This window comes from Penicillium paradoxum (genome assembly GCF_028828445.1).
Source record: "Penicillium paradoxum strain IBT 22861 chromosome Unknown utg000007l_segment0_segment0, whole genome shotgun sequence".
In the NCBI taxonomy this organism is placed as follows: domain Eukaryota; kingdom Fungi; phylum Ascomycota; class Eurotiomycetes; order Eurotiales; family Aspergillaceae; genus Penicillium; species Penicillium paradoxum.
The window spans coordinates 6,095,935-6,110,644 of record NW_026643185.1 but is presented as its reverse complement, the minus strand read 5'-3'; the positions used below and the strand labels follow the sequence as shown (position 1 = coordinate 6,110,644).

Here is a 14,710-nt window from a genome sequence, read left to right as displayed (position 1 = left end):
TTCATCTTTGATGTGTCGATGATCTGGAGTTTTTCTTTGTGCAGCGGAACCAAAAAGTCTGTCGCTGTTCATATTAGCATCTTGACTAGTTCGATAAATAGATCTTTTCAAAGTAATAATCTTTGACAGTAACATTCCCGCCTGGGCTGCGATCGGCTTAGGGTCATAGAATGAAACCAAGTTAGTCTGCACTTCGAGGGCATCTCTTCCGGATGAGGGCATGTCAAAGTGTACCTCAATCATTGAAATAATGGGCATCTTGATGCTTGAGCCTGGGCATTTGGAGTATCAAACTACGTGATGGGTCGGTATGAATCACCGTATAAGAATGCCAAGACCTGGACCTTCTGCGCAAGAGGTCTTCCTGGAACTCCGTACGGTCCCTTGACCCCCAATCCTCCGAGGTGCTGCCCCACTCAAGCATAATGTCGCACTCCACTCTAGTAGTTGAGCGTTTCGTACCTTTGCTGACATCTCTACCTCTGGCTACACTACGATCTTCACAATGGCGCCGCGGCCTTCCGAAGTTGAAGTCTTATTCATTTCCGCGAGCAAGCTCTACAAATACTCAAGGTCGCATCAAGTACAACTGGATCCCGCGCGTGGAGCCACTGGAGGATTATGAGCCCGGAGGCTATCATCCCATTATGGTCGGGGACATGCTCCATAACCGATATCACATTACAGACAAACTCGGCTATGGGGGCTACTCGACTGTTTGGCTTGCCCGTGACATGCACATGAAGCAATACGTTGCTGTGAAGGTTAACATAGCATCCTCGCCTCTACGCGAGACGAAGGTTCTCAAGGCTCTGTCTACACCCTTGAGGCCGAATTTGTCTCAACATGCTGGGTGTGGCTTAGTCGCTAATTTACTAGATGAATTCGAAGTGCAAGGCCCTAATGGAACGCACACATGTTACGCGGTTACATTAGCTGCGTGCAGTCTGAGGGATGTCTCTCAGAATCGTCTTTTCTCCTTGGAAGTTGCTCGAGCGCTGTCATATGGCCTTGTTCAGGCCGTGGCATACATGCATTCCCGCGGCTATGTCCATGGAGGTATGTTGTAGCAATTCTTTACAATAAGAGTCTCTTGGGCTAACGTTCGACATTTTCTGGGTTAGACGTTCGTTTAGACAACGTTCTGCTTAAGCTCCCCTCCAGTTTTGATAACCTTTCCATTGAACAGCTATATAAGAGATATGGCGAACCCGAGACAGTCCCTATAACGCGAGAAAGTGGGGAGTCGCTTCCCCCAAATGTCCCGGCTAAGGCAGTTGAACCACTATGTCTCGGGAAATCATCAGATAAGATGACACTTCCTGAGGCTCGCATACTTTTAAGTGACTTCGGTGAGGCTTTTGCCCCAGCCTCGGAAGTCCGACTTGGGAAAGACTGCCACATTCCACCAGCTTTCCGAGCCCCCGAAGCAATGTTCAAACCGGACGCTCCCCTTCTGTATCCCTCTGATATTTGGAGCCTAGCTACGACAATCTGGGACATTGTCGGGATGAAGTCTCTGTTTAGCTCGGAGTTTGCGACGGAAGACAATGTGATATCTCAGCATATCGACGTCCTGGGGCCGATGCCCCCGGATTGGTGGGTGCGTTGGGAGGGACGGAGTCAGTTCTTCTCTGACGATGGCCAGTCCACCGAGTATCACCAAACAAATAAATGGACTCCGCTGGATAAGAGATTCGAGCACTGCGTACAGAAGTGGCGACGGAAAAAGGGAAGCGAGCTTGGGGAAGAGGAAACGGCAGCGTTTCTAGACCTGATGCGCCGGATGCTGGTTTTCCGGTCGGAAAACCGACTGAATGCCGATGAAGTGCTTCAGTCAAAGTGGATGGTCAAGTGGGCATTGCCGGATTATGAACGGAGTTTGAAATCTCCTGTTGTGGCCTGAGATACCGTCGGACAGTAACTGACGGTGCTTCTACCTACATATAGGTAGTTGTACTTCCCGATTACTAGGGAGTTACAGTCTGTGGATTGTATTCGCAGAGTCTAAATATATAGATAGGCTTTAATACTCCCTGCGCGAAGGACGAATCTCGTATACTGTCTAGTATAGAACATCCCCCCTGATCTACATAGCGGAGAGCAGACACTGCAGTATGAGCGGGGTAGATCTTGTCATTAGTTGTCTGATCTCTCTGTTCGAATGCATTATAATACCTCCCAGGGTTGTTTCTAACAGCCTCGATTGGCAGTATATTGATACATAAGAGGCACGATGTCCCTCTCTGCTATCAGAGGCCAAAAGAGATTTAAATATATGCACTCGATGGAATCCCACAAGCTTGCCAACTGATTTCAAGAAAAAGTCCGAGATCTGCCGAGGTCCGCTCGGTGATGTCGCCGAGAAGTGTATATAGAAGCATATCCCCGCATCAGACAACACATCCCAATTGTAGCCAAATCGAACCTCTCACGTCCTCCAAACAATCCACATATCCATCCCTCCGCAATGCAAGCTGTCGTCTTCAAGGGCCCGTTGGAGGTAGCTGTCGAGGAGAGACCTATCCCCAAAATCGAGGACCCAACAGACGTGATCTTGAAGGTACGGTACACGGCACTATGTGGCAGGTAAGAGACCAACCTTGAATGAGCTCATAAGCAGCGCTCAAAAGCTAACATTGTCAAGTGAAATGCATGTCTTTCGCGGCCATCAGCCCTCTGGGACAGGGTTCGTCATGGGCCATGAATTTACAGGCGAAGTCGTCGAGGTTGGATCGAGTGTCAACAATTTTCACAACGGAGATAAAGTAGTCTCACCCTTCACTGTGAGCTGTGGAGAGTGTTTCTACTGCGAACGGGGCTTCTCTTCTCGATGCGCTCGAAGCAAGCTATACGGTACTGCCATACTTGATGGTGGACAGGCCGAATACGTGCGTGTCCCATTGGCCGATTCGACTCTTTTCAAAGTCCCCGAAACAGTCGACGAGAAGAAGCTGGTTCTTATGGCCGATATTTTCCCTACTGGATTCTTCGCTGCGTCGAACGCTTTCTCTGGCACAAGTCCGGAGGAGGTTCAGAACAGTACTGTCCTTCTCTTTGGCTGTGGCCCTGTCGGTATCTGCGCACTGATTAGTGCTCTTGAGCACAAGCCTAAGCATCTTATTGCAATCGATAGTGTGCCTGATCGTCTAGAACTTGCAAAGAGTCTGGGAGCTGAGCCTTGGAATTTCCAGACGGACGAAGAAGGATTGCGACAACGGGTAAAGGAACTTACCGAAGGTCGAGGCGCGGATGTTGTTATTGAAGTCGTCGGACATAGCAGTGCGCTCAGAATGGGCTTTGATCTGTTGCGACCCTGGGGACGCCTGTCAAGTGTGGGTGTTCACAATGGGGAAATTCCGTGGACTGGGAATGAGGCCTACGCAAAGAACATTCGTCTGCAGATGGGCCGATGCCCCGTTCGGAGTATGTTATATCTGTCCCATCCCACTCTAACGGCTTTGCTAATTTCTGCTAGGTATATTCGGACCAGCCATGGAACTTTTCGAGAAGAAGCAGGACGTCCTCAAGTGAGTTTGTCTGAAACGATACTCTATGCTTTGCAAGCATCTAACGGTTCCCAGCTTTATGTCTCAAGATATCCGCCCGCTCTCACAGGCCGTTCAGGCGTAAGTCTTCCTCTTTCAGCTTCGGATACGTTACTGACTGATCGGTAGATATGACGACTTCCATCACATGCGAGCCCACAAGGTCATTTTTGAGGCATAAGAGCTTGGTGCCCCAATCTTGAGACAACCTAGCCTAAGAGCATGTCTCTGTTTAGTGGATTGAATGATGAACCTTTGATTCCATTATAAGAATTGCACCGACGCCTTGATAATTATTACCCTGCTCAGTGCATGTGATGTTTAGATCAACGGAGATGAATTGAATAAGCCACTGCATTGGCAGCTCTAACCCTCGGTTGAAAGCCCATGTAATACATCATCCACGCTCTAAGACTCCAATCTCTCCCACGCATCATGCGGCGGTATTGTGACAGAAGCACTGTTTGAAAGATACCTATAAACCGGAGTGTGAGACTGACGATAGCGAGGTGAGTGAGACTGGGTAGTTGTATGCGTTCTTGATCCCCCGATAACGATGATTTTGCTGCAGTCGCTGATCGTCACCTTGGAGATGAGGTCTGAGGTGAAGGGATGTTGTGTTGGGGAAGGTTGCGTCTAGTAGCTGGTGGAGTGTTCGCCAGGGCGCCCCGTATCGATGGAATGCTCGGTATGGCAGGATATCGAGGGCTTCGGTGCTTGTGAAACTCTCAAAGATCCCATTCAGCATATAGAAGGGAAGTTGGATGTCGGAGCAATAGGGGTGTGCTTTCATGTAGGGGCTGCATTTTGCCGGGGACCTGGCCACTAGCAAGGGGAGACTGCCGGTAGTTGGGGTAGGTTGGGGCACGATGCTCTTCAAGATGGAGGTGAACTGAAACCAGAGGGGATACATTCGCTAGTGGTGCCTCTGGTGACTTGCAACGAGCATCAGCAAGGGATATGGACACTAAGGGGGACAAGACATGAATGCGAGCAACGGGACGCGAGGCGTAAACAACCATGTTACTCAGGAGGCGTCGTGAACATTACAGAATACAACCTACTAACAAGAGTCTCTTCTCCAAGCCCGAGCCACTGGCTCAAGGAGTGATGAAAAGATATTCCACGAGAGTGGGGGTGCCAAAGAATACGCCTGTCAATGACCCGAAAGCCATTGAACAGCTTGTTCCGCCGCGCTGTGCAATGCAGGGACCAGACTGTGGTGAACCGCCTTCATGATCGCAGTCACCCAAACAAGGTAAGTATGAAGAAGAAAGAAAAGAAGAGGAAGAATCGGGGGGAGGAGGAGGTATTTATACCCCGAGACTAGGGGCGGTGGCACAATCCAAAAGGGGGAAGGCAGGGGTCACGGGGCATGTAGGGGGCAAACAAACAGCCGAAAGGAAGCAAGATCGTCGAGGGTTCACCGGATTTCAGATACACGATCTCATGATCGATTGATTGGAATCAACTCAGAAACTCTTCAAAGCAGACTTGGCTAGAATCGAGTTACGAGAGGGTTCAAATGATCACCATCTACCCCGTACTGCGTATGCCAGTCCAAGGTAGTCAGTCTACATGTACGTATATCGGTTCTATTAAACCAAGGTAACAGAGGAAAAAATGAGATTTCATCTTTAATTGCAAGGCAGATTGTAAATCACTGCCATTCTTAAAAAGATCGCTCATGCCAAAAGGCACTATGCCCAAGTCCAAACGCCCCAGTATCCACGCCAGTAGATGCGCCATCATGCATGCCTTATGGAACAAAGAACAAGATTATTTTATCGTGCATCCAGCATCATAAGATCCTCATCAATGTCATCGTCGTACTCGTCCTCCACGATCCGGGATGCAGAGGGGATCATGCCGTGCATCGCATGCCCATTGTTCACCTCCTCTCTCATCATCCGCTCTTCCTCGGCTTTCCTCTTTGCCTCATGGCGCTGAATATCGGCCAACCCCCAGGTGGAAATGCCTTCCTGATCTTTCGCCTTGAAAGGTTGGGCCATGGTTCGGAGGAAGTTCTTGGCATTTGATACGGCCATATCGGTGCTGAGATTGGTTTCGCTGTCCAGCATTGCCTGGTTGATCCACTTGGGCAGTTGCGCGCGCTTTCGCTCGAACCGGCGGTCTGCCAAGACCATGACTCCGTAATCGTCCTTGCCACGGAGCACACGACCCAGACACTGGGAGGCATGTCGAATTGCATCGAAAGACAAAAAGTCATTCTCCTTGATACGATAGTTCTCACGCAAGAATTCGAGACGAGCTTTCAGGATTCGAGATTCGGTGTATTGGAAAGGAACGCCAATACAAATCACTGCACGGCCATAATGGTGATCGAAATCAATACCTTCGGAAACCTTGCCTCGGGCGACACAGAATAAGATAGCGCCGCGTCCATTGCAACACGCTGTTCGGTATGTCTCCAAGGCAAGTGAAGATTCTTGTGCATCGGGTGTTTCGACGAGAATCAACTTGTAGTTCCAGATTTGATCCAGGATACCCATACCTTGCCACATGCTGATGATTGATTCCATGTAGAGATAAGATGGGAAGAAGACTACAACACCATCGGGTGTTATGCGAGAGAACTCGGTCACCAGACTTCCGTAGTTTCGTACAACACCGGGGTCATTACGGATTCCAAACGAAGATGAAACCTGTGCTTGATCGGAGCCGCGAGTGACAATCATGGGCAAGAAAGATCGTCGAGCTAGTGTCATGCTGTAGGATTCTTGCATAACGGTGGGGAATCTCAGCATCTTTGGATACATTTCTAGGGGCGATAGAGTTCCTGACGTAATGATAACAGAGCTGAAGCGATCGAAAATCGGTTTGATGGCAATGGCAGCATCCAAGCATGTAAAATGCAAGATGGGATTTGGCACAGTGGCAGCCTCAGATTCGAAGGGCTCAAGAATCAGAACAAATCCTTTGTCGTAAGTTGCAACCAGTGTTGCAAAAGTAGCCACCTCTTGAAGGGGCTGATAGTCTTCGATGTTGACAAGCTCTAGTGTGCGTACAAGTGATGTTAGACGCTCGGCGCAAAACCGCAGAGGCTTTCGTTCAATATAGGTTAGGTCTTTCAAGTGAGTGAGGAAAGAAGGGGGTGTTTCGGATATGGTATGGGTCACTTTCATGCGAGTCTTCAGGTACTCAATGAATCTTTTCAAGAAAGAGATGAAATGCTCGGCGCGGCGAATATTACCAGGAACAGCTTCCTTCAATAAGTCATCTGGCAAGACAGGGTTCGAGATAAATTGATCTTCTTCCCGAGCTTTCTCTGCCTCTTGTAGGCCTTCCACCAATTTTGAGTATTCATTCTTGAGTTTTGCCTCATCGGAACTTTTCATTTCCTCGATTTTGCGCTCCAGGTTTGTTGCGCCACGGGTGGCCTTTCTTAAAGAATCCTCGCTCAGGTCTATACTGAGCGATTCAATGCAGACGTTGTCAATATTGTGCGCTTCGTCAAAAACAACAATGCAATCTTTCGAAAGTTCTCGGGAAACTCGTTCGGCAATTTTTGGGTCGAGAAGATAGTGGTAGGAATAGATAATAATGTTGCACCATGGCATCTAGGAAGCGTTGTTAGATATGAGACACGTTATATAGGAGACTAGTCTGATGTCTTACCATGCGCCGAGCAGAAAAGTATGGACACTGCTTATGCTCTTCTCCATATCTCGATAAATCATCAAGTGTGAAGACACCCGTGGGTACCAGATTATGTGGTTCGAGGAGGTCAAGATTCTAGGCCAGTTAGATTAGCTCGTCCCAATATTGTGATGCAGACCGAAAAGTCCTACCTCATGGTATACACAAAGGTCAACATCCTCACCACGTTCCTTCTTCTCTTTAACGAACCCAGCCGTCAGGCTCCTGCACCTAGCATCAACTACCGTGCCACTCTTTTCTCTCTTCACCGAGGGGTGAAGACATAGGTTCTTCCGACTGGTCAGACCAAGTGCACGGAACTCTTCCTCATGACCCAGTTCCTTGGCGCGGTGCTCCATCAGGGCCTTCAGCTCCGCCAAAGCTTTCTCGATCTCTGACATTGTTCGGGAGCAGTAAATGAGCTTACGGTGCGTTGGATAGTGTTGTTGGTACGCGACAATCAACGACAAGAGTGAAACTGTCTTGCCAGTCCCCGAAGGCATTTCCAACACGCAATGACCCTCTGCATCGAGGGTCTTCTTGAGATCGCACATGTAGGCATATTGTTCGGGGTAAATGCGAGGATACGGAAACAGCACCGGAAGATCACTGACAAACAACTAAGGTCAGTTTGAACACGAATATTAGGCCATTCACAGGGGACCTACTCAATGAAGAACTTCATCTTGGCTGGGCTCTGATGCAGAACGCAAGAGGGCAAAGAATCCGAAGATGCGAGCTCTCGTGCTCTCATCTTTCGCGGCTCCGCCTTCGCGCTTGTCCTAATCAGGACAGCGATGACACCAGCTCACGTGATTGCTATCTTTTGTCCCGCGGGTTCTTCGAAGATGAAAGCTGGATGTGCTTGCAGCTTCACATATGCGATTGAAGAGTCATACAGCATTGGAAGCATATCCCAAACCATCATTCATGATTTACACCCCCTGCCCTCGCCGAAGCCTTTGAATCTCCTCGATATCGAGCTCCTCCCCCACTACTTCCTTATCCCGCTGACCTCATACCCCACATGAGCAAAAAGTTCAAATCCCAGGCCTCCAGCAGTCGCGCTGCTGCCAGTGCCTTTGGGTCATTTGGAGGTTTCTCCGGTAGTCTCTCCAGCCAAGGAAAGGAGCCATCGACTCTCACATACATTGCAGCACCACCAGATCTTTCTCGCATTACGGAGCAGCGATTGGTTATCGCATTCAAGAATTTATTGAAGAAAGATGAAATCACACGGACGAAGGCTCTGGAGGAGCTACGAGACCATATATCAACAGTGGCAGAGAAGAATGGAACCTTGGATGACGGTTTCCTAGAGGCTTGGGTATGGATAGATTGATTTCAAGTATATACATCAAATGCTAATTAGCATTTTAACCTAGGTTCGGATTTACCCTCGAATCTCAATCGATTTGTCGCGCCGAGTACGCCAACTCGCCCATCCAATTCAGGGTACAATCGCTGGCATTGTCGGGAAGCGAATCGTGCCCAACCTCCCCAAGGTTATCGGAGCATGGATCGCAGGAATTTATGACAATGATCGACCAGCCCATCGAGCCGCCCTTGACTCATTTACGAGTGTCTTCTCGACCGAAGAAAAAAGAAATAACGTATGGAAGATCTACCAAAGCCCCATATTGGACTTTGTAGACGATGTCATTCTTCATCAAACAGCCTTGACACTGAGCGATGAAAGAACAGTGAAGCGCGATGACGCCGAGGGCAAATATGCTCGTGTAGTGGGAGCGGCAGTTTTGCTTTTCAACCGCGTATTAGGTTTGTTAGATGTTTCTTATCTACAAAATTCATTGTCTAACACGCTTTTTTCTTTAGCCAATTCTGCCGATAATAATTTGCAGAAAAACATGCCAGAGATCGAGAACCTATTAGCCAGTAAGGATCTCTGGGCTCTGTGCTATCACGATGATCCATATGTTCGCCGGTCCATATACATTCTTCTTCGATCTGCGGTTTCCCGGGAGCCTGGATGGGTCGACTGGAAGACCCTAAGTTCTGCCGTTATTGGGAAATCTTTGTCTCTCCAGCAAGTAGGATCAGCCTCAGAATTATCCGAATCTCTCCTGCTATTGACGTCGTTGAGGCCTCAAGTGTGGACTGATGATTACACCGGGAAGTCATCTGCTTCGAAGAGATTGCGCCAGTACATGCAGAAGGGATCTCAGGGTGGATCCGGGAACTTTTGGTCAAATCTAGACCAATTACTTCGAACTATCCCTCAACAAATTTTAGCAGGCGCAGACAAGACCACTGCTGACCAAGGAATCACTTCTACCAGCGCGATTGCCTTGACTGAGGCTTTGCGAGAAGGCCTTAACTCGAGAGAAGAACCCCGCGAGAACCTTGCTGCTGGGTGGAAATCCTACATTCAGATAGGCACTTGGCTTGCACTGTTGGTTCCCCAGGAGCAAAGGTCTGAATTCATCGCGAAGAGTCTTTCCCCCTTGGTGCTACACTATGTGCGAGCCGATCCAGATTTAACACAATGGTCGCTTCCGACCCAGTCAGCCGAGGGGACTTGTGTGAACTATGTGGTCACTCTAGCTTCTACTGGGCAAGACCGGGAATTGCAAGAATTGTGTACTTCTCTTTCTCATGGCCTGCTAGAAGCTGTGAAGCTCTCGTCTCCGGAACAATCAAAGGACTTCCGTGATTCCCAAGACTCAATATGTGCTCAATCCAAACGCCTCCTAGCCTTGAAGTCTGCTGTTCTCTCACGTATCGCAGACACGAAGGCCGAAGCCCAGGTCTCAGAGGCCTTTGAAAAGACAAGCACGTTCCTTCTTGAAGAATGTCTTGAAGTCTTGCGCACTCGCAATGGGAAGCCCTATGGAGCTGCCGCTGTAGTCGAGGAGTGTGTACACAGCATGCCATCTGTCGCCAAAAAGTCGCAGGCTCTCCAGAAATTCGCACAGAATGATGCACCGGACCTGTTGCTCTCACCCTCCGCTGATCGATTGATCTCAATCATCTTAGAATGTCGACAATGGGATGGATTTGCATCCAGCTTTGAGAACATTGTCGAGCGAGCTCTAGCACTTGAGCCAGAACAGTCAAATGTGCATGTACTGCAAAGCTTGCTGTACTCCCTCAATTTCCACGATGCTAAGCACAAAGATAAGCTCAAGTCACTTGTTGTGCAGGCGCTTGCCAAAGCCTGTGAAGGAAGTCATTCTCATTGGCATATTGTCACTGCTGTTCTTCAAAACAAATCCTCACACGGTGAATTGGCGGATCAGGTATTCCTGTCTTTGATCGATGCCTTATCCACAGACAATAAGGTATTTGATGCCTTGCATGGTCTTTCTCATATTGGAAAGTCTGCACCATCCTCAGTTCGGGAATTCCAAAATGGAGCCCACGGATCTAAGCTAGCAGGAAAGCTACTCTTCCTCACTGAATCACCATCTGAAGAAGTGGCCAGCTTGGCGGAGGCGTTATTAAAATCGCTTAAGGAATCCGGTATTGGTGATACGAGTGCCAGATCGAGTATTGAAATCCTCCAACACGGATTCAACCATGTAGATCAAGAGTCGTTGTCGTAAGTGCTCGATCATGATTGAAAATCACCACAAATCTTACTAACCTTCGTCTAGTATCGAGTCACTTGTTGCTATCGCAGATGAGTTGCTGCCAGATCTAACGTCTGGCAGTGCAACCGGTGCTGTCAAAGATATTCTGCCTTCTCGTCGCTCGTGGGAGGAATCTCTGGCTCCCTTCCTCCAACTCCCACCTCGTTCTTCAATTGCCATCACAAGCCCTCTAGGAGGCATTGTTCACTTGGTTCAGCGTGAGCTGTCTGATTCTTTCAAAGCGTTATGGCCGACCATACCTCGCGATGCCGACCACCGCTCCTCTGCGTTCCGCCTGGCAATATACACCATTAATATTCTGTCTACTACTGAGTTAGTGAAATACCTTGACCAGGAGGACTTGGAGACACTGTTCCATTTCCTACCCCTGGCGGTCCAACTCATAGATGATGACTTGAGCATTGAAAACTGCAATGGAATTTCAGGCCTTGAGCTGGCTGACCAGCGCGAAGAGTACATGGAGACTGTCTTCAGTGGCAGGAAGGTGGTTGGGAACTGGATGAGTGACAATGAACCAGTAAGCTTCGCGCAGGACAAGACGATTTCTTCTTTCTTTGTCGAGTTCTGGGAACGCAGATTGGAGGAACTCAAGGGCACATCCCCCTTGGACTATCGAATCGGCGAAATTTTCGTCAAGGTCATGACTATTACAGATTCATTGCAAACTTCTAAATCATCGGATGATGTCGCTAAAATTTGCAGAGAAGCCCGAACAGCAAATTCCATACGTTCGGCATCGTGGTTTGCAGTATTGCGGAGCTCTATCCTTTCTAATCCCATCGGAAACAGGATGTGTAATGAGCTGGTTGCCGACTCTACTGGGCTCAAGCCCCAGGATGCTTCTCAAGTTGGTAAGTACCTGCAAGTATGAAAAACTTCTGTTGAACTGAACTTACTGTGTGCAGGATTCCGAAAGCTGGCTCTGTTGAATATCCTGCTGTCTGGTGAAGATGAGGTTGTTGCCACCATTCCGACGCAACGCTTAGTTTTCCTCACCAAGCACTTGATCGAATGTGTCCAAAATGACTCCATGTCTCTTGGGTTGAAAGCGGAAGTGATCAAAACGTTGTCCTTTGTCCTTCCAGCTCTCGGAGAAATCTATGGGTCTCACTGGGAAGAAACGATGGAAATTTTGAACTCGGCATTGCGAAGTACCAATGGGGGCGAAGAAGGTCTACCGTTGCTGGTGTCGTCATTTAGGCTCTTCGCAAGATTGAAGTCTATCTCGGAAAGTGATAGCAATGACGATGTCCAAGATGCATGGTTGGATCGCAAGACAACCCTGTTCAATGCCTTAGCATCCACCATTGACACCTTTGGTAATGACTATAGATTTCCCCTACAGTTACTTTATCTAACATTATATAGACTCCTCAACCACATTCCATCAGCCTCGTGATGTTGCTGTTGAATTGCTACGACGGTTGATCAACACCATTCCCGTTGACAAATTGGAAGATGTCAGCGAAACATTCCATCTTCTCACTGCGCACAGTCGAGCAGTGCAGCGAACCGCTTATACCTTACTCCACAACTACATCCCTCATGCCCAGGAGAAGGTATCCTTTGAGCTAGCCTTATCAAAGACTGCAGTCAGTCTTCCTGATGAGCTCATTTCTCTCTTACTTGAACCCCCGACAATGCAAATGGTTTCTGCTGCTTATGGAGACGACAAGATGTGGACCACCATGCGTTCGTACCTTCTCAGCTGGAAGATTGTGTTTGATCATTTCTCCAATGCTGTACGTTCCAAACCCTCTGCAAAAAGTCGCAAGATGAACTTGCTAACAATTTGATTAGTCGCTTCCGGTCCAAGAATATTATACTTCGAGCATCAGAGAGAACAATATTCTTATCCCACTGTTGGAATTCACGTTTGATTTCCTTCAAAAATCGCATGGAAAGATGATCGATGCATCCAAACTTGATATTCACTCATTTGAGCCTGATGAGTCAGAAAATGCCGAAAAGGAGACACAATGGCTTCTGGTACATCTGTACTATCTGTGTCTGAGATACTCTGCGAATATGACCAAGAACTGGTGGATCGACACGAAGAAACGCATCAAGGGCCCGGTAGAAGCCTGGACAGAGAGATATGTAAGTGATATTGGGTTGGCCCCTTTAGTTCGCAACCGTGACTAATCCTTGTTTTAAGATCTCCCCGCTTGTGATTGAGGAGGCCCTCAAAAGTGTGACCGACTGGATTGCCACCCAAGATGCAAACGAAGAGCGCGCACTTGAGGTGAAGATTTCCCCAAAGACAGGCGAAATTATCGCCAGTATTCCAGTCGATGAGGAGTCACCCCCAGTGTCTATTTCTATCACTCTCCCACCCGCGTATCCTCTACAGTCAGCGTTGGTTGTCGGCCGGAGTCGTGTGCTTGTGGACGAAAAGAAATGGAAAAGCTGGCTGCTGACTATCCAGGGAGTGATCATGTTTGCCAATGGCAATATTGTTGACGGTTTGTTGGCTTTCCGACGGAATGTACAGGGTGCTCTCAAGGGCCAAAGCGAGTGTGCCATCTGTTACTCTGTTATCTCCACAGACATGCAGACACCCAACAAGCGCTGCGCTACGTGCAAGAACACTTTCCACTCTGTCTGTCTCTTCCGCTGGTTCAAGAGCAGCAACCAGAGCACCTGTCCACTTTGCCGCAACAACTTTGTTTATGTTTAGGTGTTTTGTTGTTGTTTGATTGTACATAGAGGCACACAACACATCAAAAGGCAGGGCTTTTCCTGTTTTATTTTCAAGAGTGCAGATTCCAGCAAGAGCGACGAAATAATTATCCTTTTCGAACGCCCTAAATATTCTCTAAATATTCCAAGGTTGTGATGTACCTATGTTTAGTCACATGGAAAATTGCGAGGCTTGTTCGGCATCTACTACTAACATGTGTAGAGAGTTAAGATTGCGTATGTCTATCAATAGTGGGAAGTATCTTACTGCTTGGTGTGCACTCGTGTTTCTTCTACTACGCCATTGGAACAAGCCAGATGTAGTGGCCGGAGTGTGTTGAGGCCTCAGGGAGTAGGGCTTGAGCCAATCAGATGACTTCCCCGAATCGGAGATTTGGAGAAGAGACCAACCTCATCTTTCTATACAGTCCTTCGCAGGGACATTTAGCCACAATGCTTGCTTTATTGAAACACTTTAAGCCGATGGATGATAGAACCAGAGTGAATTCGACACATGAACTGTAGACTTGAATGTTGTGAGACCCAAGTGGCTCCATGTATGTGGAAAGGTAAGGCGTGTGGCCGCTCTACGTCTGTACGGAACTGCATGACTGATTGACAGTGAGCTGGGAATATTACTGGATTATCAAAGGGCGCAGTGGGTAGCTCTCTACTACCAAAAGATAATGATAGAGGTTGAAGCCTTACGTACGGTAAAGAGATTTGGATCCCGGTAATCAGAGAAGCTCTCTGCCTGCCCATGAGATAGGGATCAGCCTGGGTATTCCCAGCAAAAGACTTTTTAGATAGCAATCCCCAATTGCCATAAATGAAGCCACCATCTAAAAGTAGGGCGTCAAAGGCCATTGTTCGGATCGAAAGGGGGGCATCGGAACCGATCCTAGGTCTCGATGTAGACGAAAAGCCTTGGAAGCCCCACGTTGTATTCAATTGAGTAAGATGTGAGAGTTTCCCCGCAAAAGCAGTTGGCCATGTTGAAGATCTCCATTGGCCACCGTGGTCCTTGCAGAGGATCGACGTCCCCGGAGCTAGTACTCCGAGCCATTGGAGACTGATTTTCCGGGCCACACGGCGGGGGAGGTGAGAACTACCAAGCCGCCACATGAATTCGGAAAGATAGCTTCCGATTTTACCTAGTATGGCTTCAAGATGGTATGCGACTGCTTGGAGTTGAGGATACTTAAC

At 48.3% G+C, this 14,710-nt stretch overlaps 4 protein-coding genes across 4 annotated transcripts; 3 read left to right on the top strand and 1 right to left on the bottom strand.

Moving 5' to 3' along the window:
• Positions 1 to 425: 425 nt before the first annotated feature.
• Positions 426 to 1,906, top strand: N7457_009736 (kinase-like protein; the record flags this gene model as incomplete). The annotated part of the gene is made up of 2 exons (XM_057180779.1): positions 426 to 1,059; positions 1,125 to 1,906. 2 exons carry the CDS (start codon positions 426 to 428, stop codon positions 1,904 to 1,906), a joined length of 1,416 nt encoding a protein of 471 aa, XP_057029165.1.
• A 564-nt stretch (positions 1,907 to 2,470) lies between these two features.
• Positions 2,471 to 3,729, top strand: N7457_009735 (alcohol dehydrogenase family protein; the record flags this gene model as incomplete). The annotated part of the gene is made up of 5 exons (XM_057180778.1): positions 2,471 to 2,589; positions 2,648 to 3,426; positions 3,479 to 3,530; positions 3,585 to 3,629; positions 3,678 to 3,729. 5 exons carry the CDS (start codon positions 2,471 to 2,473, stop codon positions 3,727 to 3,729), a joined length of 1,047 nt encoding a protein of 348 aa, XP_057029164.1.
• Positions 3,730 to 5,332: 1,603 nt separating this feature from the next.
• Positions 5,333 to 7,893, bottom strand: N7457_009734 (TFIIH/NER complex ATP-dependent 5'-3' DNA helicase subunit RAD3; the record flags this gene model as incomplete). The annotated part of the gene is made up of 4 exons (XM_057180777.1): positions 5,333 to 7,129; positions 7,188 to 7,304; positions 7,361 to 7,817; positions 7,877 to 7,893. The coding sequence occupies 4 exons, from the start codon at positions 7,891 to 7,893 to the stop codon at positions 5,333 to 5,335; spliced, it is 2,388 nt and encodes a 795-aa protein (XP_057029163.1).
• Positions 7,894 to 8,235: 342 nt separating this feature from the next.
• Positions 8,236 to 13,502, top strand: N7457_009733 (ubiquitin-protein ligase RKR1; the record flags this gene model as incomplete). Its single annotated transcript, XM_057180776.1, has 8 exons — positions 8,236 to 8,535; positions 8,594 to 8,987; positions 9,045 to 10,770; positions 10,826 to 11,673; positions 11,728 to 12,141; positions 12,191 to 12,564; positions 12,623 to 12,922; positions 12,981 to 13,502. 8 exons carry the CDS (start codon positions 8,236 to 8,238, stop codon positions 13,500 to 13,502), a joined length of 4,878 nt encoding a protein of 1,625 aa, XP_057029162.1.
• Positions 13,503 to 14,710: the final 1,208 nt, after the last annotated feature.